Source organism: Magallana gigas, chromosome 4 (assembly GCF_963853765.1).
Source record: "Magallana gigas chromosome 4, xbMagGiga1.1, whole genome shotgun sequence".
NCBI lineage: Eukaryota > Metazoa > Mollusca > Bivalvia > Ostreida > Ostreidae > Magallana > Magallana gigas.
Window position 1 is genome coordinate 36,713,320 of NC_088856.1, and position 23,988 is coordinate 36,737,307.

Here is a 23,988-nt window from a genome sequence, read left to right on the forward strand (position 1 = left end):
GATTATGCAATAGGGTCGGAAAGTCTCGTTTACTTTCACTTTCGATTTACAACTTCCGGGCAGCAGACGAGATGCCGCTATGTTTTGCATTCGGATGCAATCATATGACAGGGGCGAAAAGAACGTCCAGCTTGTTTAGATTTCCAACAAATCCGAAGGAAAGGAATAAGTGGATACAGAGGTGCAGGTAAATATGCAATTTCACCTGTTTTATTTTGAAAGTAGATAAGAAAAGCGTAATTCAAGGTCACGGTGCAGTGTTTATGCTAAAGTCCTTCCACGTGAAAAGTTAATAGATTTAGTTTTGTAACGAGATCTTTCAAACTGTACTTTACATCGCCAAGTCTGAGTTAAATTTGTAGCATAATTCTTTTGTGATAATATTAAATATAGTTGGATGCATGTGATGTGTTTGTGCGCGAGAGAAGAATAGCTAGGTTGATGAGGGTGATTGGCGCAATAGGCATTTTGAATTGTTTTAAATTTTAAGGAAATAACAAATAGTAAATCTTTAAAAAAAGGAAAGTTAAGAAATAAAAAAAACACCACCAAATATTTGTAAAGATGGCGGTCCAGTTTGTATTATACCTATGTTAAAATCCTCTGTTAACATGGTTAATCTTGTCTTTACAGGAGAGCAGATAGAGCCTATACCGCCAACGACAGGCTGTGTAGCTGTCATTTTAAGGATGGTGTAAAGGAAAATGGACCAACAATTTTTGCTTATAGCAAAAATCTTGGTTGCTTTCCAGACCATTCTAAGCCAAAAAGGTAAATGTTTAGAACTCTACATTGACCATGTATAGTTTAAGTTTATGTACTACTTTACACAGTGGAAGCACTCTTCTTGACTTGTACTTTTTGACTCAATCATCTCTCTCTGTGTTTACTTATTTGACAATTTCACTGAGCTGTAGGATAGAGAATTTTAATTTTTACTTATGAACTTATAATAATATCCCTTCTCTCCTTAAAGGGAGGAAGTTGTACACAATAATGTATATCAACAATAATTTACGATTCCAAGTACTGGTACAATTTAAATCACATGAAGCAAATGTGTTTTTATTTTTCAAAAAAAAAAATGCAACAGTATGTCATTCAATTTTACAGACTTAGACTTGTTGAAGGAGAAATAGAAGAGAAAGCAAAATCAAACCATGAACACTGTAATGATGCTCCAGATTCCTTTGAAGGTTATACGTTTTTCATATTCTTACACTTTACTCCCATACAGAAACATCAGAATACTTGGTCTTGCTTGCGAAAGTTTTAAATGAGATATTCTTAATTAATAATATATGTGAATAAAGAATGGAGTATAAACATTTTCACAATGAAACCATTAATGACAAAAAAAACCCATAAAATTAATTTGTTTGGTTTGCAGATAGAACAGGTCCTGTGGAAACATTGTCCAAAGATGTGCAAGGCAGCAACACTGATCATGATCACTGCTATGCTGTTTCTTTACCGGAGACATCAGAGGGTACACATGTTGTTAGATAAATTAATTACTTAATTATAATTTGAATCATTAGGGAAAGAAAAATATGAGCAAACTTCAAATTTCATTACTCAAAATATGACATTACAGTAAAAATGAAGTTTCTATAACAATTTTCTGTATGTCTATAGTTGGAGGAAATGGGCATATTAACTTATTCTATTATATGCCTGCAGACAAAGGCTTATATTCTCTATTAAACATTTCTCAACATAAGTAAGATTTAAAGAAAAAATTGCTTATAGCTTTTGTTAACATTACAGAAAGTGTAAATGATTTGGAAGAAAAAGTCAAAGACCTCCAAAGAGAATTAGAATCTCTAAGATTAAGAAAACAACCTTTTACCATAAGAAACATAATACAAGACCCAGACAAGGTTTGTTACACGAGTGTATTCCACAGATTCAAATTGACTGTTCTATACATGTTTTTTTTTTTAAAGAAAAAAGATAATGTATCGAGTTGTTGATTTTGTAAATCATATATATACATTGTAGTTCTTAAAGATTAATTTGTTCTATATAACTATGATTTCACAGGTAGAACATAACATTTTCATACTGCATGTACTGATAGAGCTTTTAGTTCTACCTGAAAAAGATGGTTAAAATTCCTAACTAAAAGTATATCACATGTAATATAGTGATAGTATGAATAAAATTATTTGACATGCATGTTTTAATTTACAGATGCTATTATATACATCATTTCCCACCGAGGTATTCAATGTGTTGGTCAATGTTTTGGAGAGGATGCGTCCATTTAACTATTTCAGTGGATGGACAGTACAAGGATTTAGTACCAGTGACCAACTCCTTATGACCCTTATGAAATTGCGTCTGAATCTCAGGGATCTAGATTTGGCGGAAAGATTCAACACCAGCAAATCTACAGTATCCAATATCTTCAATACATATGTTGCAGCGCTTCATGAAATTCTATTCGAAGGAGTGATGAAAACTGTAGGAATACCTTCCCAGTTAAAGTGCAAAGGATCAATGCCAAAATCATTCGAGGAGTTCTCCTCGGCAAGAATCGCTATGGATGCCACAGAGATTACCCAGGATGTACCCTCAAATATGAACAGCCAGTCCTTATCTTATAGCAACTATAAAAGTCGCCATACAGCAAAGGCTGTTACTTGTGTAGCACCAAACGGGGCACTTGTGTATTGTTCCGAACTCTATCCTGGTTCCACCTCTGATGCTGCCATAGTCGATCATTGTGGAGTTTTGGATATGTTAAAGCCAGGTGACATGATCCTTGCAGATAAGGGGTTTAACATTTTCGACAAACTTCCATCAGGTGTAACATTAAACATACCACCTTTCCTTTCATCAAAATCTCATTTTACAAAGGAAGAAGCACAGTTATGTTACAAGATTGGGAGAAGTCGAATTCACGTGGAGCGTGCAAATGAAAGAATCAAGAACTACTGTATTCTAGACCATATACCTTCACAATACAGACATTTGTCCACAAAGATTTTTCAATTATGTGTGGCACTTGTAAATTTGCAATCTCCCCTACTGAAGGAAATAGCCGATAAATATGAAATTCCTAATTAGTGTAATTCTGAGCTTCAGACCATGTCTTATACCATGTCCAAAGATATCTTTGCTTTGACATTTTGCTTAGGCCTATAGTAAATTTATTTTTTTTTATTTATTAATGCCTCAAAGTTCAAAATATTTTATAATGTAAATATTTTGAAACACCTCCTCCATCTTGTCAAATGATGAACACAGGTGTTGGAAATAATAATCTGGGGCAGAGTGTAGATATATGTAGCACTTGTTAAACTTTTGCTGTACACTACTACATGAATGATGATGTGTAGTTAAGGTCATTTCGTTATTAACCACTTTTACACACTGTGAACTGACACATGCTGATGTTTGCTTTGATCAGAATTAAACAGTTAAACAAAATGAATTGTTTTGTCTAGAGTAATTTAATGTATCAATAGGAAAATAAACAGTAAATAGAAAATTTCTGAATTACAGTCTGCCAAGTTTTTAATTAAGAGAGGGTAAAAAAACATTGAAATAAAATTCAATCATGTTTTTCAAGTGGCATTGCCATGAGTCATCTTTAAGAATGCGAATAACTTCCATACTGACTGGTGTCCAAACCACGAAATCACAACATGAAGTTCCTGTTAGATAAAGTTGGCCTTGAACTTGATGCCAATAGTCATGGCTCTCTTTGAGACGCAAAGTGCCCTCAGAGTCGCACTCTAAAATATTAAGAAAAATTATTAAAGAAAAACTCACAAGAGCTAAAATTTACTAGGTTTCATTAACGCAATCAAACCTAAGGATGGGTTATTGGTAACATACAGTATTTAATTTTAACCTCAACATAATGAATGTTTTGTATGCAAATCTTTCTAATCAATCTCTGAACCTACCTAGAAAAAAATCTTTCAAGTTTGCACAAGCATCCTTTATGGACATCGCTCTTGCTGAAAACGGACATTTCACCTCTAAAATTGCTGGTGATGCTGTCAGTTTACTTTGAAGGTGGACATTCATATTACACGTTTTAGGATCACCCTGGACAAATCCATCAGGAGAAGCTCCAAGAACTCCTGATTCATGGAGCCAAATACCTTTAATTGAAAGTAAAATAAAATGTTTCATAAACTGTATCATAAATTAGTTTCATATCACATAATTAAAAAAAAAATGATTCAATCAATAATAATGATTCAAATGAACATTGAAGATGAACAGGTTTTATGCCAAGATTTGAGTTTGACAGTATAAATGTTTACCTGTCTGCAATACAGACACCTCTGAAAGCTTACAATAGCTATCTATTGCAACCTTTTCATGTGTAAGTCCCCACTGAATAGAAGGTCTCTTCTCAAGATTGTAAGCACTGAGTAACCTTTTCTTCAAGGATAAAGTTAGCCTAAAAATAAAATTAAGATTCTAAATTATTTCTTATTATAATAAAAAAGATTTAGATAAAAGATTATAGTTATTTAAGAAATCAATATATGTTGAAATCAATGAATTACCGATTTCTCCTGATAGCTCCGATAACTTGCCCAAAATTTGATGCAGTTATTCGTAACTTGCGAACAGCTGCCCATAACGAATTCTCTCGTTGACCTGTAGTCATCCATGCAGTCTTAATGACATTTTCCGAAGAAATAACAAGCTTATCCCTATTGCAATGAACCAGAAAAAAAATTTATTATTACATATTTATAGATTGAGAGATGAGAGAGAGAGAGAAAGAGAGCAGTATTATAATTTCAAAAGTACCTCAGATATGAAGACTTGCACTGGGCATTCATGTACTCTTCACTTGTAAGCTGGTCCTCAATAAGTAATGCTGGCATTTCCTCACATTCAGGTTCTTTAGACAAAATCCAATGCATAGCTGCAAAGATTAAATAAAGAAATCATATGGCCAACAAAAGGATGTCATAGTTTTCATATGAACATGTGTAATCAATATAGGTGTAAGTGTGACAATTATGTATACACAAAAAAAATGATATTGCCTTGATAAAAAAATTTCTCGACAATGCTTGTGTCAATTGGAATATATATCATTAGGTTAACCATATTTAACAGAAAGATGAATTATGTTGCGAGATCATTTTTCCTGCATAGATAATTTTCTTTACATATCAGTTGTTGAAATATTCATTTAATGAATGTTTCTTAAAGCTGAACACCACCTGTAAATAAGCACAGTCACACAGGTATCTATCTACAGGTATATAAACCCTTTGATTTTAACTTGTGGCCGACATTTAGTGTTCCTTTCATGGTCTTTGGATTTTATGCATTTATTTCTTTAAATATTATATGTGCAAATTCTATTTGTAAATAGCATTGCAAAGCAAGATTTACATCCTCACGGGTGAGACCTCTTCACCGATATACTTTTAACTGATATGAGAGCTGCAGCTTTTAAAGGGGATGTAGGGATAACAGTGGTAAAAGAGAAATATGGCGAACAATTAATGCATATTTACAAAAAGGTGTTCAGCTTGAAAAGTTCAATAATTTTTGTTACATGCACATGCAAACTGAAAGAAACAAAGGCTTTTTTGAAAATAAATTCATATCCATGCACAACATTAATACAATATTTACGTAAAAATAAAAGGGCCTCATATAGAGGAAACAGTTTTCCCTCAAACAGGGATAAAATGATAATTGTTGATCAAACCTGTAAATCTACCCAAAAGACCTAGCTGATCATACAAATATGATCTGTCGGCATCTGTCATCTCTCTTTTTAATGCTCTGAATTCACATTTTATAGAAATGGTATCATTATGGTTTATAAAAATCTGATTTTGCCTAGCACTGACATTTTAACAAAATATATTGCATAAGTGTCCTGGTGATTTACCTATAATCTTGTTGCCTGGGTGGATACATTTCCGCCATGGTTGTTGTGGATTTGGGAGGTGCCGATTTTGGATGCTTGATCCAGCTGCACTTCACATCTGTCTTACTTGCTCTTTTATATCTTAAATATCATCATTAATCCCAATGTTTAGATAAGCTATCATATAGATTTATTCTTTAAACTGAACTTAATAGACACTGGAATGCAAAAAATCAGCTGACAATATACATTTAACACTTATTACAACCATGATTAACACAAGAATGCTGATTTACATGTGTATGATAATAGATTAGTAATGATTACCCAAACAGAAGTGCAGCAGCTACATGGTGGCAGCGAAACTGACCCATAGGGCATTCACAGGTTGATGATATAATTGTTCCTGCATCATCATCTTCATTTTCCAGAAATATCTTTGTAAAAAATTAATGAAATGTCTGTGAAGCAACTTTGCGTGTATGAATATATTGACATATTGTATTTATAGTGGGAAATACTTATAATATTATTAAAAACAAATATATCTATTAAAGACTAAAAGTGGGGGTAGGGGTTATTTACAACGGCAACAATGACGAACTTAAGGTTAAAAATATACAATGTAGCACATTTCTTGATCGCAGAAAGCGATATTGTTAACTTAAAGAAAAAATTCGATGCATAGTTTTACCCTGGTTGATTAAATGTAGGGATGAAGACGGCTAAATATTTTGTACATACCTGAACTTTGTATGAAGTGTCTCGCATTGAAGCTTGAACCACCGCCGATATCACGTGATATTCTTTGTCTAAAACGAACTTTAGCACCCTGTCGCTATCCACGGCTTTCTCGCTCTTCCTAGTAAGCTTTGTATGGCCATCTACATATCGAGCCCAGTATATTATTGATAGCGCCATTATTGCAGCAACTGCCCGGAAGTACGTTTTCTCGTTATATCTCGCGGGTCACATGACGAGACTTTCCGACCCTATAGAATATCAGGAAAAACTACAATAATATGTAGTGTAAAGTTGTTTAAAATTGTTTCTCTGTCCTTGGATTCATTTATATTCCCAAACTTTGAACTGTACGCATACCGGATTAAAACTGTGTACTAGGTTCAAAGTTAGCCAGTGCAATTTTGTTCAAAGTTCAAAGGTGGATTTAATTTAATCATTTCATATTTTGTGACCTTTGAATTAATATGTCAAGGTAATTTCAAATCGGTAAATTCAAGGTTGATATCATACGTGGCAATATGTATTGTGATTAAAAAATAATGGGGTTTTTTTTGTTCCTGTTCATATTTAGAATTGATTTAAAATTATAGTTTGCACATTGTGGGTTCTTTTATGGTATTAGTTAATTAGATGCGTTATGATTATGTCAATATTTATTTCACTAAGCTTTTATTTATTTAAGCTTGTAGTCTTAGAATTTAAGCATGTGAATGAGGAATCATTTTGAAGTTTGTATTTAATTTACACCCAACTTTTAAGGCTTTAGTCCCCATAAATCAGAAATCCGTTTAATTAGCACTCATTATTGAGAAATGCATTTTTATAGAGTTTCTTTTTTTTATAGATTTTTTTCTTCAAAATACAACCAAAAATGGGTATTTTTGACATGATTTTAATTTATCTACGTTTATATACATCAGCTTAGATGACAATACTATATTCTTGTGAAGATGATATCCCTACAAAGAAATCCTATCTGATTTGTTAAAGATGCACTTTTATCTCTGTTATATAACCAAAGGAGTTTAACATTTTGATGGTCATGTGTTAATTCATTGTATCCTGTACACTTAAATGTTGCAGAGAGAGAGAGAGAGAGAGAGAGAGAGAAAGAGAGAGAGAGAGAGAGAGGAGAGAGAGAGAGACAGAAAGAGAGAGAGAGAGAGAGAGAGATATTCCATGTATGACAATTAAAAGTGATTAGAAAGTTCATTCCTTATATAGTGATTTTAAAAGTTTTTTTGGTAAAAGAATTTATTTGAAGAATTGGAAATGATGGATGATTCTACGAAATTTTACGTTCCCGTAATCTGCAATATTTCCTCTGTTAACAGTTTCTAATTCTCTTGTTGTTTTATACCTGTACTTATAAATGACATTTCTTCTTTGAAATGAAATGTTATAATAACTTTATGATCCATTTGCTCTTTTACTAGCTGCTCTTGAACATAAACTACTTAGAAATTACACTTTGTAAACAGCAAATGTAGCCAAACTGCATTTATATATTTCATAACAGAACATTGTTATATTTGATATAGTACATACATGTATGTGATTGTTACACAAACATTCCATGAACAAATTTTCTCTTATTTACGCCATCCTTTTCCGTTTTGAAATGTTATGCAGTACATGCCGTGTATATGGAACATGTTAAATGAACAGTTAAGTGTACAATTGACACTATCATTAACTCTTTGATGTCTAGTTAATGTAATTATTTTTATGTGTAAAACTTATTTCTGATGTTGATAAAAATAAAATTGAACAGTTAATTTTTTTTTCTTTTGTACATGTATACTGGTAATAATCAGATTTATTGAAAATCATCTTCAGATTTTTTTTTTATCAAATTTTCATCAAATCACATTACACATTCTCTCTGAGGAAATTTTTTCCCTATCGTGTATTCTTACAAACTAAGTGTAACCGTTCACCTCCTTAATACTTCCCAGTGTGGCCTTAAAATGACCCCTATAAATTTTTCTGAAGTTATAATAAAAGAGAACTTAAGTAAGTTTGCTTTACTTTTTAATACGTTTTTGTAAAAGGCAAGAAACGAGTAAGTTAAAATTAACAAAATGACGTCACCCTTGTGAACAAAAATACCTCCGCCCCTGGATCATTCCCAGACCTCAAGGAGTAATTGTTCATATTCATGATAATGATTTAAATATGCTTGCTTTTGCAGTTATTCTACAATTACCAGCTGAATGCCCCTGATATTTTTTCAACATATTTTGAGGGTTTAATTCTTTTAAAATAAAACCTTCTTACACTTGGTCATGTTTGAAAAAAAATTACCCTATACAAGTATATATTATTAAAGTATTAGATGAACGAAATCACTACCTACTCGTTTTATTTGGATTATAAAACAAAAATCAAACAAAATATCATTTGTTATCATTGAACAAGATATTTGTCTTCAATGAGAATCAGACACCCAAAAATGCTCCATGCCAAGTATTTGGCTGAAATTGGTTCTGTGGTTGACAAGGAAAAAATGGCAAGACCTCAAGGACAGGAAAAGGTCACGTATTAGAACAGATTCTGCTGTTACGCAATGATAATTAATCATGAAAATACTGTATCCGTAGCTGATATTAAGCCCAAACGTATATGGTATGCATCTAGATTCTTTGCATTTGGTGCTATTATGGATCGGGTACCTTAATAACTCTCTATGCTAATTAAAAAGTATTTGCTTTCAGAAATACACGTCACGTATTTAAAAAATTATCTTCATCCAAAGCCTTTATAACAGGTATAATTGCCGTCAACAAGTTTCAGTAAATTCTGAATTCACCGAGAATGCAAATGACAGAGTAAGGTGTCCAAACCACATTATGTCTAGGACCTGTCAGGCATGATATAGAATTCTCGAGTTAAAACCCAGTTTTAGAAATCCTATTGAATGGCTGTTACATTTAAATTTACCTAGCATAACAAGTATGGGCAAATTTAAAATGCTAGTAGGAAAACAAAAGAACGAGGTTAAAGGGAGGAAGAAACTCTAGGGTAGGTTGCATTCTCCTTTTACTTAAATATTGAATTATTGAAAGGGTATATCATTATAAAATAAAAATGGACAAGAGAGAAATGCATGTTATTCATACATATATGCATGTAGATGTATCTTAGTGAACAAGGAATATACAATCAGTTTACATTATTGCACTTTCTGAAGGCCTTGTAACCACTAACCACTCTAATAATTCACGAAATTCCCACACGCATTCATATGCGATGTAAACAGTGGTCTTGGAACACTTCATAATTATCTCATCAGAAAAAATGGATCCGCGCCGCACATAGTATCCCACCACCAAATCTATTTTGCATTTCAAGTGGTTCAAAATTATTCTACACTCTAACATTTAGTATCATGAGTATTTTTCCATTTGTACTTAAATATGTACATGAATAATAAAAAATATATTCGTCTTATGTACAATTACATGTATCAATATTTACAATTTACCGGACCTTATTTAATGGATACTTACTTACATATGTACTAACCCCCCTCTCCCTTCGAAATTTCTGTTAAATTTCTGTATTAAGAACAAAACTTTAATTTATTTTATAAGCATTACATTCATTAACATTTGTTACTTGCATGATCTACACACTGTTTACAAATAACATTTTGCTTTATTTTTACGGATTTTTTTTATCTTACAATGCATATATAATGCCCATCTATTAAAAAAAGAACAAAAAACCTCCTAATCTTCCAAGTGAATAAATTGTTTTGTTTATTCAAGGTACATGTAGGTAGCCAGGAGATTTAAACCCTTATCTCGTCAACAAGGAAGTTAGACACACAAGTCTCGTATTCTCTCAGGTGTTATTGACGCCATACTGAATGAAATACTTTTTAGGTCACATTGATGGTAAGTAAGAATAATTGTATCTGATGATGAAAATAGTTCCTAAGCCTGATATTGATTTAGTTCAATATCATTGGTATGGATTAAGTCCAGATTATTTGGTCGCTCAACGTTGGGTAATTCTATATTGAAGTTCTTATTACTAAACCGAAAGTAGTGGCCATTTTGAACAAAATGACTTGCGTTTTTAAATTTGCTAGCATCGGCTCATACATTCACTAATGTTTTTGTTTACATATAAATTGTACGTGTTCTTATATAATTGTATATTGTAAACCAATGGCGGAGTCAGAGAGTGGCGAACCCGGCACGCGCCCCTTCTATAAAATTGTTAAAACAAAGTTATACTCCTTCGATGAAAGAAAATATACAACTTCCGAGTCTTAATTATGAACTTTTTGGGAACTCATGGGATTTCTCTACAATAAATTGATATCAACGTGTTGTATAAAATAAAAAAAACCGTGTGTAACGTACATAGAAAGTCCCTTTCAATAACTCTCTCCTTGGGTTCAAATGTGACCAGTCATTCGATTTTAGGTTATTTGTTTTAATAGGTACATGTAGTGTGTAAAACGACTCTTTCATGTTTATCATACAATACAAGCTGGCATGTATTTTTTTAACTTCAGAAACATCGTCCCACTGAGCTTAGTTTTTTTAAACTGATTAATTTATAGCCATTCGTAAGGAAAAAGAAATGTTTCTTATATTTCTGCATGGCAGAGGGTTTTGATAGGATTTTATAGGTCTTATATTTACAAATGTATACAAATTTAAAATCGTCATCTGGGCCCCCACCAGGGCTGCCTAGACTCCTTGCCTAAAACTGGCGCCCCTCTAAATTCAAACCCTGTTGAATCAAATGATCTGGTTAACAAACAAATGAGAATCGCTCTGTTTCATTTTCATCAATAGTCTAAAACTGATTAGTAAGGAAAGCTACCATGCTCGGATCTGAACAGAGGGGGAGGGGGTGGGTCCCTAGAAACTTAAAGGTTATTACATCCACATTGTAAAATTTAAAATCAACTTCAGATTTTTTCATCAAATCACATTACACATTCTTTTTTTAGAATTTTTTTTCCGTATGGTGTATTACTAACAAAGTGTAATCTTTCACCTCCTTAATACATCCCAGTGTGGCCTTACAATGACCCCTATAAAAAATTTCCGAAATAAAAATGAAAGAGTACTTTAGTAATCTTGCCATACTTTTTAATACGTTTTTGTAAAAGACAAGAAGCCAGTAAGTTAAAATTAACAAAATGACGTCACCCTTGTGAACAAAAGTACCTACGTCCCTGTATCATTACTCTTTTCGAACTCCCAGACCTCAAAGAGTAATTGTTCATATCCATGATAATGATTTATATATGCTTGCTTTTGCAGTTATTCTAGAATTACCATCTGAATGCCCCTAATATTTTTTCAACATATTTTGAGGGTTTAAAGGGGCATGGTCACGATTTTTGTCAAATTTTTTTTCTGTTTTTATTATTTACAATGCTTTAATAATGCATTTCTAATGATTAAATAAAATTTGAGAGTCGTTCGTAGAGTTACAAGCATGATGCAGGGCTCACAATTCTTTGTCATGTAAAAAAGGCTAGTACCCTGTTTTTGTTTACCAGTAAAAAATCTTTTTCCAGCTTATTTGACTATCTTTTAATCAATTTTAGGCGTAGAAAAACAATTCCTAACGTTTAACACATTCGTTTTAAATTCAAATCTGAAGTTTTTACTTCAACGTTCAAAATTAAACAAACGCTTTGTTTACATAGCGAAGAATGCCAAGTTCTGTAACTCGTTTATAACTCAACTAATGACACTCAAATTCCGGTTGCCTATTAAAACTGCCATTCTGAAGCATTGTAAATATTAAAATCGGAAAATTATTTTTTGATCAAAATCGTGACCATGTCCGTTAAATTCTTAAATAAAACCTTCTAGCACTTGGTCATGAAAAAAAATTACCCTATACAAGTATACATGTATATTATTAAAGTTTTAGATAAACGAAATCACTACCTACTCGTTTTATTTGGATTATAAAACAAAAATCAAACAAAATATCATTTGTTATCATTTTTCTTATCATTCCCCTTGAAAAGGATATTTGTCTTCAATGAGAATCAGACACCCAAAAATGCTCCATGCCAAGTAATTGACTGAAATTGGTTCAGTGGTTGACAAGGAAAAGATGGCAAGACCTCAAGGACAGGAAAAGGTCACGTATTAGAACAGATTCTGCTGTTACACACTGATAATTAAACATGAAAATACCGTATCCGTAGATGATATTAAGCCCATACATATATGTTATGCATCTAGATTCTTTGCATTTGGTGCTATTACATGTATGGATCGGGTACCTTAATAACTCTCTATGCTATATAATAAATTAAATAGTATTTGCACTCAGAAACACACGTCAAGTATTTTAGAATTATCTTCATTCAAGGCCCTTTATAAAAGGTATACTAGTAATAGCCCTCAACACGTTTCAGTAAATTCTGAATCCACCGAGAATGCAAAAGACAGAGTAAGGTTTTCAAACCACATTATGTCTAGGACTTAAAACCCAGTTTTAGAAATCCTATTGAATGGCTGTTACATTTAAATTAACCTAGCATAACAAGTATGGGCAAATTTAAAATGCTAGTAGGAAAACAAAAGATGAATAGACCGTTTTAAAATAAACGAAGTTAAAGGAAGAAAGAAACTCTAGGGTAGGCTGCATTCTCCTTTCACTTTAATATTGAATTATTGAAACGGAATATCATTATAAAATAAAAATGGACAAGAGAGAAATGCATGTTATTCATACATATATGCATGTAGATGTATCTTAGTGAACAAGGAATATACAATCAGTTTACGTTCTTGCACTTTCTGAAGGCCTTGTAATCACTAACCACACTAATAATTCACGAAATTCGTACACAAACTCATGTGCGATGTAGACGGTGGTCTTGGAACACTTCATAATTATCTCATCAGAAAAAATGGATCCGCGCCGCGCATAGCATCCCTCAACCAAATCTCTTTTGCATTTCAAGTGGTTCAAAATTATTCTACACTCTAACATTTAATTCTAGTTAAAAGTATCATGAGTATTTTTCTATTTGTACTTAAATATGTACACGAATAAAAAATATATTCTTCTTATATACAATTACATGTATCAATATTTACAATTGACCGGACCTTATTTAATGGATACTTACTTACTTACCCCCCTCCCCTCCCCCCTTCGACATTTCTGTTAAATTTCTGTATTATAAACAAAACTTTAATTTATTTTATAAGCATTACAGTTATTAACATTTGTTACTTGCATGATCTACACACTGTTTACAAATAACATTTTGCTTTAGTTTTACGGATTTCTTTTATCTTACAATGTATATATAATGCCCATCTATTTAAAAAAAACTCCTAATCTTCCATGCGGATAGCTCGTTTTGTTAATTCAAGGTACATGTAGGTAGCCAGGAGATTTAAACCCTTATCTCTACAACAAGGAAGTTATATACACAAGTCTCGTATTCTCTCAGGTGTCACTGACGCCATACCGAATGAAATACTTTTTAGGTCACATTGATGGTAAGTAAGAATAATTGTATCTATATGTGATGATGGCAAATATTTCCCATGCGTGATACTGATGTAGTTCAATATCATTGATATGGGTTAAGTCCTGAATATTTGGTCGCTCAATGTTGGACAATTCTATATGGAAGTTCCTTTTACTAAACCGAAAGTAGTGGCCATTTTGAACAAAATGACTTGCGTTTTAAAATTCTCTACCATCAGCTTATACATTCACTAATGTTTTTGTTGTTAAATTGTACTTGTTCTTATGTAATTGTATTTTGTAAACCAGTGGCGGATTCAGAGGGGTGTGCACCCAGCGCGCGCCCCTTCCAAAATTGTCAAAACAAATTTAAAGTTAAATTATAATCTTTCGATGAAAAAAAAATATACACTTTTCGAGTCTATTAATTATGAACTTTTTGGAAACTCATGGGATTTCTCTACATTAAATTGATTTCAACGTGTTGTATAAAATAAAAATACCCGTGTGGAAAGTACAGTCTGTACATATAAAGTCCATTTTAATTATACATGTACCCTCTCCTTGGGTTCAAATGTGACCGGTTATTCGATTTTAAGTAATTTGTTATACTAGGTACTAATCTGAGATTCCTCTGACTCTAACCCCCGGTTTTATATTGTGACTTGCGGGGGTGGGCAAGGCACAATATAAAAGCGTGGGTTAGAGTCAGCATGCTCCTACAAAAATGGAGGGGGGGGGGGCAAATCCATGATATTTCCATTTATCCTATAAAGTTAAGAAAAGTGCCAGCTGCCAAAAAAGTGGGGAGGGGGAAGCAGCCTCCCTCACCCCAACTACCGATGCTACGTGCCTGTGATGTAAACACATGGTGTGCTCTGGGGTATTCGCATGATCCCAATTAACGGACTCGTCAACTCGCGCGCAAAAACTATGAATGAGACATTATGGCGCAAAATCCTGCTATTACCGAGAGCCATGGAGAGGGGGTCAGATGAATTTTTGACATTTGTTTTGTAACAGCTATATACATTTATATTATACTTTGGTTCGGATGTTTTGGAAGAAATCAATCGAATTAAGAAACACATTTGATTAGTAATTGTTAGATGTAGTAAGGTACGTTTAGTAAGACATGCGAGTAATGATCCCTTTTCAAGATTAATGAAATCGCCCAACTGAAAGAAAATCGGGTCACACCCCGCTATGGCGATTTAGTTCCTCCAGTTGTGTGTATATATATATATATATATATATATATATATATATATATATATATATATATATATATATATATATATATATATATATATATATATATATATATATATATATATATATATATCTATCTATCTATCTATCTATCTATCTATCTATCTATCTAAATATATATATGTTTTAATCCAAACTGATGACTCTCTTGTAATAATGATAATCCAACACCAATTATTACTTACATTGTACCGTTAAGGTAATAGGCAATATGTTACAACTTGTTGCGATGACCCCCTTCCCCTTTTTCACCGTTCAAATATGGTGGAATGCTGATCTATTTTCAAATCAGGATTACACACGTGTACTGCATGGTGAACGTCCCTTTTACTCGAAAACAACTCTTGCTCGCTGTTGTTATTACATGCCATATAACATTTTCATCAATTGTGAATGTAAATACTGACATCTTAAACATGCATCGGTCAAACTCTTTTGTGAAATATCATGATATTGCTTGTCCCATTGTCTGCACTGTTTCGGAGATTGCACCTTTTAAACCTTAGATATGCCTGACGTCATGAAAATTCATTGAAAACAATAAATATTTAACAAATAATTGATTTTTAACCTATAGGTATGTTCAATACTTGGAAAATGTTGACTCAAACAGGCGTGTACGTATCAAAACCTACAAATACTTTCATTTGTTTTTAGAACTTCAGGGATTTTTTTTATAGAGTGGGTTTGTGCTCCATATGTTTTCATAGTCTAATTAAGGTCTATTGGAAAACAAACCGATTTCAAACAACAAAAACGTGGAAAGATGACCCACTATACATTAAAAATATAATTTTGTATCCCAACAAATGTACGTTTTGAAAAAATAATACAAGTCCAATAGTTCGTGGCCTTAGTCACACATAATATTTAAAAATCCCACTTTGTTGTGTCTGAAATGGCTCAGTGGTTAGAGGACCTGGCATAAGTTAACCTCATATAACTATGGTTTTTTTGTTAAGGGTTCGATACCACCAAAATTTCCGACAATATTTTTTGTTAAATATATTAAAAACTGACTATAGTTCGAAATTTTGCTTTTGCAAAGTTTTATTATAATATATTTGAATAGATTTAATTGGGGGAAAATAAATTCAAAATTGTAATCCACTACTAAACCGAATGGGCATTTGCGCCATCTTATTCCCCCATCTTCTTTCTGCATGGCAGGGGGGTTTGATGTGGTTTTGTAGGTCTTTTATTTACAAATGTTTAAAAATTTAAAATCGTCTTCTGGGCCCCTACCAGGGCTGCCCAGTTCCCTTGCCTAATACTGGCGCCTCTAACTTCATCCATTTAACTATAATGCCTAACTAACTGGTCTAGGCCCTATATCAAGTGACCCCACTTATGTGCAAAACGTTTGGAAATCGGAATTTAGTAACTTACATAATCCCTCCACAGATTTAGCCAGCAATGGCGCTTTTCTCCAACGTGTCAAAGAATCGGTAAACTTCATGGAAAATAATATGATGGACCCCCTTAGAGAACATTATCCTTACATTAACAGACCTATAGAACTCGGTGAAGTAAAAAAATGTTATTATGAAATCTAAAAATGGAAAATCCCCTGGTGTTGATGAAATTCCAAATGAAGTGCTAAAAGATTCTAACAGTGATCCAAGAGTACCGCTTTACTATCGAGGAATCAGTCTATTATCAACTATTTATAAAATGTACAGTTCCATTTTAAATCATATATTGGTACCTTATTTAGAAGATAACAACCTGCTTGTTGATGAGCAAAATGGATTTCGACGTGAACGCTCTTGCACGTACTGACCAAGTTTCTACACTTAACAGTATTATACAGAATAGAAAAGAAATATTCGTGGCGTTCATCGATCTACAAAAAGCTTTCGATAAGGTTGACCGTGATCTTTTAAAATTCTCCCTCTTACATAAAGGAATCGACGGGGATTCTTACTTTTATGAAAACACCGTATCGTGTGTAAGAGTCAGTGAGTTGTGTACTGACTGATTCTCTACTTTAGCTGGTGTACGATAAGGAGACAACTTATCACCGACCCTCTTTTGCTCATTTCATCAACGATCTCGCAATATTTAAAACAAATTAAAGAACTTTGGAAAAGTATAACGTTGGGCGAAATCAATTTAAGTATTGTATTGTATGCTGATGATATTGCTCTTTTATCCGACTCAAAAGAAAATTTGCAAAAGATACTGGATACTGTGTCTTATTGGTGTGCAAAATGGCGTCTTAAACTAAATATGAAAACATCAGGAAAAAAGGATCTCGAAGCGATTTTCAGTTCCAAATTAACAACAATATTCTCCAGTACAATACAGATTATAAATTATATCTTGGTGTAATATTTTATGAAAAACTGAATTCCAAAACAACGCCGATACTTTAAAAGCTGGTGGAGGCATGGTTTCCAAAATTCGTCCATATAAAGAAATAGGAATTTCAACTCTGAAAAATTGTTTTTAAATTGTGTAGCACGATTTTTGGATTCTTGTAGTGAAGTGTGGGGCCTCCAGAATTATCATTCTATTGAAATAATACAGAATCGAGCCCTACGGTTTTACTTAGGCGTTCACAGATTTACATCTTCATCAGCGCTACACGGGGAATTTGGATGGAAACTCTCTTATTATAGACACTATATTAACGCCGTGCGATTATGGAATCGATCGCTGACAATGGAAGACAATCGGATAACAAAGCGTGTTTTTTTTTGTGATACTTTAATCAAACTGGTATATCTAGATGGACATCGCGCATTAAATCACTATTTAAATCTATGAATCTGTTACATATTTATGATAATTTATCAGTCTGTGATGTTAATGAATTTGAAAACAAGCTGTTTCTTTCTAATGAAAATGAATGGTTAGGAAAGATAAACCAACTACCAAAATTGCGATTATATAAAAGCATTAAAACAAATTTTAAAACTGAAATTTACATTGAAATGAACATTTCAAAATATCAAAGATCTATTTTTGGCACAATTTAGATGTGAGATATTCCCAATAAAATTGAAACAGGGCAATATAAGGGGGAAATCTCTTGAAGAAAAGATATGTCATTTTTGTGAATTAAATGAAATAGAAGACGAGAGTCAATTTCTGTTGAATTATTGTGCAGTAATTCGACTTTAGAAGAGAATTATTTAATAATGTAGGATATAATTCCAACTGTAGTAATGTCAAATTTAGACTGTATTATTTTTCTACTGTCAAATTTTCCGAGACAAATCTAAATATTTACTTGAATCTTTACCTTTATAGACATTCAATCATTACTGTATAAAAACTCAATGCGCAATATGTGTATATATCATATATACCCGGTACATGTTGTGTTATAATTGTATTTGCAGTGACATATAGGCCTAATAGGACGAGTGTTTCATTATCTATTTTGTATAACATTTTGTAATTTGTTATAACACACGTCACTATGATAAATTATTTACTTCCTTACTTACTTCAAATCCTGGATCCGCCCCTGTTGTAAAATAAATGATCTGGTAAGCAAACAAATGAGAATTGCTTTGTTTTTATTTTGATCATAAGTCAAAAACTGATTAGTAAGAGAAGCCACTATGCTCGGATCTGGACGGAGGGGGAGGCGGTGGGTCCCTAGAAACTTAAAGCTTATTCGTCCATGTTGTATAATTATTACACCCCCCCCCCATCCCTCTGGCAAACCCCTCAGACACCCCCTTGGCAAAAAATGTCTTGGTCCGCGCATGAGTATGTACATGTACCTTAATATAATTATTGTTATTAAAAATGCCTAGGTAGAAATTCAAAAATTGGTATAGAAATACAAAAAGTTGATAATGATAAGGAATGGACAAAATCAAATACCTCATCTATTTAATTAATTATTATTTATCAAATAAATATCTCATAATCTATTCTAGATGTCAATATGCTTATACATTTGCTTGCATACATGTTTGTGTGTGTGTGTGTGTGTGTGTGTGGAGGAGGGGGGTTGGTAGAATTGATTGACTTCTTGCTGATTTGTCATGGCTTAATTTACTTGCACATTTCTCATTTCAGATGGCATTATCTGAATCCCAAGTACCACCCGACGCCCAGCACTATTTGGTGTGTGGCACTGAAGACTGTGAGAGGAACTGCCAGTTTTACTGCAATGACTGTCACCAACCAATGTGTGAACAATGCAGAGATGAACATCAGAAGAATACGAAAACCAAGAGCCATGAAGTGGTTCCTTATAAACAACGTAAACGACCGCTTCCTGTTGAGCAATGCAAGATCCACCCCACAAAAGAAATGGTTCTTCTCTGCGAGGAATGCCAAATTCCCATTTGTTACAAATGCACAGCCACAAAAGAACATCGCGGCCATGCGTTTACTGACCTAGAAATAAACTTTGATGAAAAAGTTTCCCTATGTCATGAAGAAATTTCAAAAATTAGAAATTATTTTGAGCCAACTTCTCAAGATTTGAAAAAAGAAATTGCTGGCGATGTCACAGAAATAAAGAAGATTATGGACGGCATTAGAACGTCCATGAAGACTGAAGCTGAGGCTGTGAAAAAGCTGGTAGACACAGTCACATCAGAAAATATAAAACAAGTCGGCAAAATTGAACAGTCATTATTAGAAACATAAAACGGCCAAAACCAAGAAATCGATGATTACATCACCTATCTAAATTATTTAATCAAAACGTTTTATGGTTACCTATCTCCTTCAAACATCGAACAAATAACATCTGCTCTCAAATCAGAAAGCTTCATCATTCGACCCATACCAGAGACATCCAAACCAGTCCCACCCGTTTTTACTGCTGGTCAACACAGCAAGGAAGATGTCGCCAAACTACTGGGTATAATAACTGTTCCCAATAATAAACCAGAGAACAGAAAAATAAAACCTATGGAGACTGTCTCCACACAATTGAAACCTACAGAGAAACAGAGAAAACAAGACAGAGAGAAATCTTATGTGAAACAAACACTGTCTCTGTCTTCCTCTGTCACCAAGGTCAGGAAGTACAAAGTACCAGGTGTTAGACATGTATTTCATATATCACTGGGTAAATCAGCTAGACCCTGGGGCAGTGATAGTAGAGGTAACCTTGTCCAAACAGATCTACAGGGGAATCAGCTACAGAAGATACAAACCAGTGAATCTGAAGGCTACCACACAGTCACACAGGACGGGGATCTGATCTATACCGACAGAAAGAACAAAGTCATCAATAGGATAACACCGGATAATACAATCACTGAATTCATTAAAACAGGAAACTGGGAACCACTCAGTATACACTCCTCCCACATCAACGGGGACATACTGGTGGGGATGAGGAAGGATAACGAGGGTAAAGTCACCAGGTACAACAAGACAGGGACAGAAATACAGAACATACAGAGAAACAACAAAGGACAGACACTGTATAGTAGACCACACTACATCACAAAAAACATCAATGGTGATGTCTGTGTATCAGACCTTAACAAACAAGCTGTAGTGGTGGTGGATAAATCAGGGCATCACAGGTTCTCCTACACAGGTCAGGGGTCAGAGTTTTACATGTATCCCTATGGAATAGGTACTGATGTACTCGGTCACATCCTGGTGTGTGAAAGTATCCGTGAAACAGTTCATCTCCTGGATCAGGACGGTCAGTTCTTGTCTCTACTACTCACACCACAACAAGGGGTAAAGTATCCCTATAGTGTATGTGTGGATGATGACAACAATCTCTGGGTGGGACAAAGTATCACCAACAAAGTGACAGTGTACAAGTATCTACAGTGAACATTATTTTATCCATACAGCAATTCTTAGGTATTGTGTGTGTATTGTGAGACAAAGTAGCACCAACACAGTGACAGTATCTACAGTGAACATTATATCCATACATCTTTTAGGTACTGTGTAAATGTTGTGAGACAATGTAACCACAACACTGTGAAAGTGTACAATACCTGGTATCTAACATTATACATTGATGTACATATACAGCATTCATGTAAACCCGTGTATGTTTATTTGCTATACATTGTATCGGTTTTATCAATGAGTATTTTCCATTGCTGATTAATTGACAATAAATATGTATTAACAATATCAAATTGTTTTGAGTTATGTTAGAATCGAAACTACTAGTTTGAATCTTGTCAATTAAAGCTAACAAAAAGACTTTATTTATAAACGGCGCTTTCTATCTAGGTATTGTAGACGTGTACGGAATATGAGATATTAAAAAACTATGCATGTATTAAAAAGTAGTTTCATAAATAAGAAAAGATATTTTTAAAAAGAATAAGTTATCATGTTTTAAGCATCACGTATGGGAAGAATACAATTGGAGAGAGAGAGAAATAGAGAGAGAGAGAGGGGCGGACTTGCTCTGTAAGCAATAAAACTGCATGTAGCTACGTACAGTGTATTATACTTAGTATAATTATATGATTAAGAAAATCTAGGAGGTCACTTCGAAAAAATAATAATATCGTTATCACAAAAGCAACACAACAATTATTATGGACAAACACCTGTATACCCCAATGTGTTGCGCCAACTGCTATCAAAACATGACTTGCGAGTTGAAAACCCAGACGTAAATCATTTTCGTAAAATACACAAAATAATGTAACATGTATATATCACTTTTTTTCAGCGATAACAAAAGCTCGTCAAAATACCTGCTCCTTAAGACATACAAAATTAAAGATATTTTCCGAGATGCGTTAATGATAGGACAGTGTAGACTAGAAAACAATTACATGTACTTTGTATTCAATGGAAAATACTACATATAATAACACATTATAGAGTGTAGCATGGTGGGATAGCATCACCTGAAATGTCAAATACATGTACAAGAATGTACCAAATCACAAATCATTTTATGTCATAAATACCAATTTGCAAAGTTCTCTATCATGGAAGATTTAGAGATGACGGCTTTATAGCCTTTAACGGCACAAAAAAAGGTTCTAGAACTTTTAAATACCTGCAATACCTGTAACGAACATTTAGAATCCTCGATCCAAGAGACGTTACTCTGATCAGGAAGTAGAACCAATTATTACTGTCATAGGCAAAACAAAAAGAAGCACGAAATGGTCTTAAAAAGCAAACGACGTCAATCAAATACTACGATTACTAAAACATCCTGAATGTAAAGTGTTTAAAAGAACCACATTCTTAAACACTGGAACAGTTTGGAAACAAACACAATTTGCAGAGAGATATTCATCAACGAACCAATAATTGGCCACAGAAAATACAAAAACATGAGGAAATGAAAATTCAATCACACTTACATTTAATCTTAAAACTTATAAATAAGGTGAACCCCTGATGATGACGGCCCTTTAAAACAAAAAAAAATCATTTCTTTACACAAAAACAACAAAAAAAAACCCACCGAAACACTCTGCTTTCATTGTAACATTTTCGTTTGCAATAAATAAGTTGTCTAGACTGTCGCATCCAAGTAAATTTACATAAGGTTGGTTGATAGATGTCCCCTTTTGACATTCTATTTTGTTAAGCGGATATATACAACCTTTAGCATTTTCTAAAATTACAAAATAAACAGAAGCCCCTCCTCACCACACGCTTAAAAATACAACAAAAAACAAAACAACAAAACAAATTATTGATAAACATTAATGATGAAAAAAAAATCCAATACAAACATGCAAAAGAATTGAATCTTAAAAAAGGGACGCTATTTTTGCTACAGTGTAATCCACTTCTGCAGGTTAGCACTGACCTCTCTCGGTCATTTACGTAAACACGGTAACGAAGAAGACGTGGTGATCCGAATGACTGCATACTCACTGCACAGATTAAAGAATTATGGTGCTTTTCACACAGATCAACGTGAATGGAATTGTGAGAACATTCTCAGAGGAAGTGGCATGTGCTTTGATGATGTATGATGACTGAAATTTCTCGTGTCTTGGTGATGGTTTCATTTCCATCACACTGACTCTCAGTAAGAACATTTCCTATAATTTTTATCTCTCGTGAATCGAGAATTGTCTCCATTTTTTTTACGGATACTGAGGACATCCTTTTAAAAAAAATTCCCAAATGAATCAAAGCCAATAAAAAATATTGGGAAAATATTTCTTTCTGTTAATTTAATTTTTTTTTATTCTTCTGCTTAGTTCATAATCGTTGTTTAAAGATGAATGTTTCGAATCAACATTAATGAAAATATTTGCAATTTGGTTTCGTGTTTTCCACAGGAAAACAAAAACAGTTGTTAAGCGGAATTGACAACAAGCTAAGTATAAACTTTCTTTATTCAAAATGCTATTATCTTTCAAAATTATGTTAATTTTATAACCGTTATTTGCTAGCAACAACAATTTTTTGTTTGTGTCAATAACCAAATTATATGAGTTACAGACAGAAGTATATTTTAAAATGGTCAATGTTATGCGTAAGTTTTAAAACCAGTTTTGTTTAACGAAAAAAAAAAGTTTGATAATATCCAGACAGTGTTGAAAGATCATTACCCTATAGATTTCAAAATTATAGATTTAATTCCCAATGTATATATTAGACCAAACATATCTGGCCTTTTTAGCGCAGGTGTGCGGCACTTCCTGCTTGCGTTAGGTTGCATTGTTGGCGCAAGTGTG

General features: G+C 33.3%; 3 protein-coding genes across 7 annotated transcripts; 2 read left to right on the forward strand and 1 right to left on the reverse strand.

Annotated features, from left to right (window-relative positions):
* The first annotated feature begins 15 nt into the window (after window positions 1-15).
* LOC136274737 (uncharacterized) lies at window positions 16-3,425 on the forward strand. 2 transcript variants are annotated; one of them, XM_066082317.1, is made up of 6 exons: window positions 16-187; window positions 634-771; window positions 1,120-1,196; window positions 1,391-1,489; window positions 1,771-1,883; window positions 2,197-3,425. In XM_066082317.1, the coding sequence occupies exons 1-6, from the start codon at window positions 72-74 to the stop codon at window positions 3,073-3,075; spliced, it is 1,422 nt and encodes a 473-aa protein (XP_065938389.1). In that variant the 5' UTR covers window positions 16-71; the 3' UTR covers window positions 3,076-3,425. The 2 variants fall into 2 exon arrangements, with proteins under 2 accessions (XP_065938389.1, XP_065938388.1); XM_066082316.1 differs by having other exon boundaries at window positions 18-187; window positions 1,114-1,196.
* Window positions 3,426-3,442: 17 nt separating this feature from the next.
* On the reverse strand, window positions 3,443-6,875 carry LOC105327790 (uncharacterized). 3 transcript variants are annotated; one of them, XR_010713167.1, is made up of 8 exons: window positions 6,614-6,875; window positions 6,197-6,306; window positions 5,891-6,010; window positions 4,786-4,903; window positions 4,536-4,685; window positions 4,339-4,426; window positions 3,921-4,121; window positions 3,443-3,746 (listed from the first exon to the last, which is right to left on the reverse strand). XR_010713167.1 is itself a non-coding variant. In XM_066082318.1 (8 exons), the coding sequence occupies exons 4-8, from the start codon at window positions 4,899-4,901 to the stop codon at window positions 3,526-3,528; spliced, it is 828 nt and encodes a 275-aa protein (XP_065938390.1). In that variant the 5' UTR covers window positions 4,902-4,903; window positions 5,891-6,010; window positions 6,197-6,306; window positions 6,614-6,875; the 3' UTR covers window positions 3,443-3,525. The 3 variants fall into 3 exon arrangements, 2 of the variants coding, with proteins under 2 accessions (XP_065938390.1, XP_065938391.1); XM_066082318.1 differs by having other exon boundaries at window positions 4,287-4,426; XM_066082319.1 differs by lacking the exons at window positions 3,443-3,746; window positions 3,921-4,121; window positions 4,339-4,426; window positions 4,536-4,685; window positions 4,786-4,903 and adding an exon at window positions 5,399-5,781.
* A 3,570-nt stretch (window positions 6,876-10,445) lies between these two features.
* On the forward strand, window positions 10,446-21,569 carry LOC105340842 (tripartite motif-containing protein 3). Of its 2 annotated transcripts, none has more exons than XM_066082336.1 (2): window positions 10,446-10,515; window positions 19,406-21,569. In XM_066082336.1, the coding sequence occupies exon 2, from the start codon at window positions 20,252-20,254 to the stop codon at window positions 21,137-21,139; it is 888 nt and encodes a 295-aa protein (XP_065938408.1). In that variant the 5' UTR covers window positions 10,446-10,515; window positions 19,406-20,251; the 3' UTR covers window positions 21,140-21,569. The 2 variants fall into 2 exon arrangements, with proteins under 2 accessions (XP_065938408.1, XP_065938407.1); XM_066082335.1 differs by lacking the exon at window positions 10,446-10,515 and adding an exon at window positions 14,048-14,121.
* The last annotated feature ends 2,419 nt before the right edge of the window (window positions 21,570-23,988 follow it).

Coding starts and splice junctions, on each gene's coding strand:
- LOC136274737 (XM_066082316.1), top strand. CDS start 72: ATGCCGCTATGTTTTGCATTCGGATGCAATCATATGACAGGGGCGAAA. Junction 188..633: donor AAGTGGATACAGAGGTGCAG/GTAAATATGCAA, acceptor TTGTCTTTACAG/GAGAGCAGATAGAGCCTATA. Junction 1,884..2,196: donor TAATACAAGACCCAGACAAG/GTTTGTTACACG, acceptor TTTAATTTACAG/ATGCTATTATATACATCATT.
- LOC105327790 (XM_066082318.1), bottom strand. CDS start 4,901: ATGCATTGGATTTTGTCTAAAGAACCTGAATGTGAGGAAATGCCAGCA. Junction 4,686..4,785: donor TGCAAGTCTTCATATCTGAG/GTACTTTTGAAA, acceptor TCATTGCAATAG/GGATAAGCTTGTTATTTCTT. Junction 4,427..4,535: donor GGAGCTATCAGGAGAAATCG/GTAATTCATTGA, acceptor TTTTATTTTTAG/GCTAACTTTATCCTTGAAGA.
- LOC105340842 (XM_066082336.1), top strand. CDS start 20,252: ATGGAGACTGTCTCCACACAATTGAAACCTACAGAGAAACAGAGAAAA.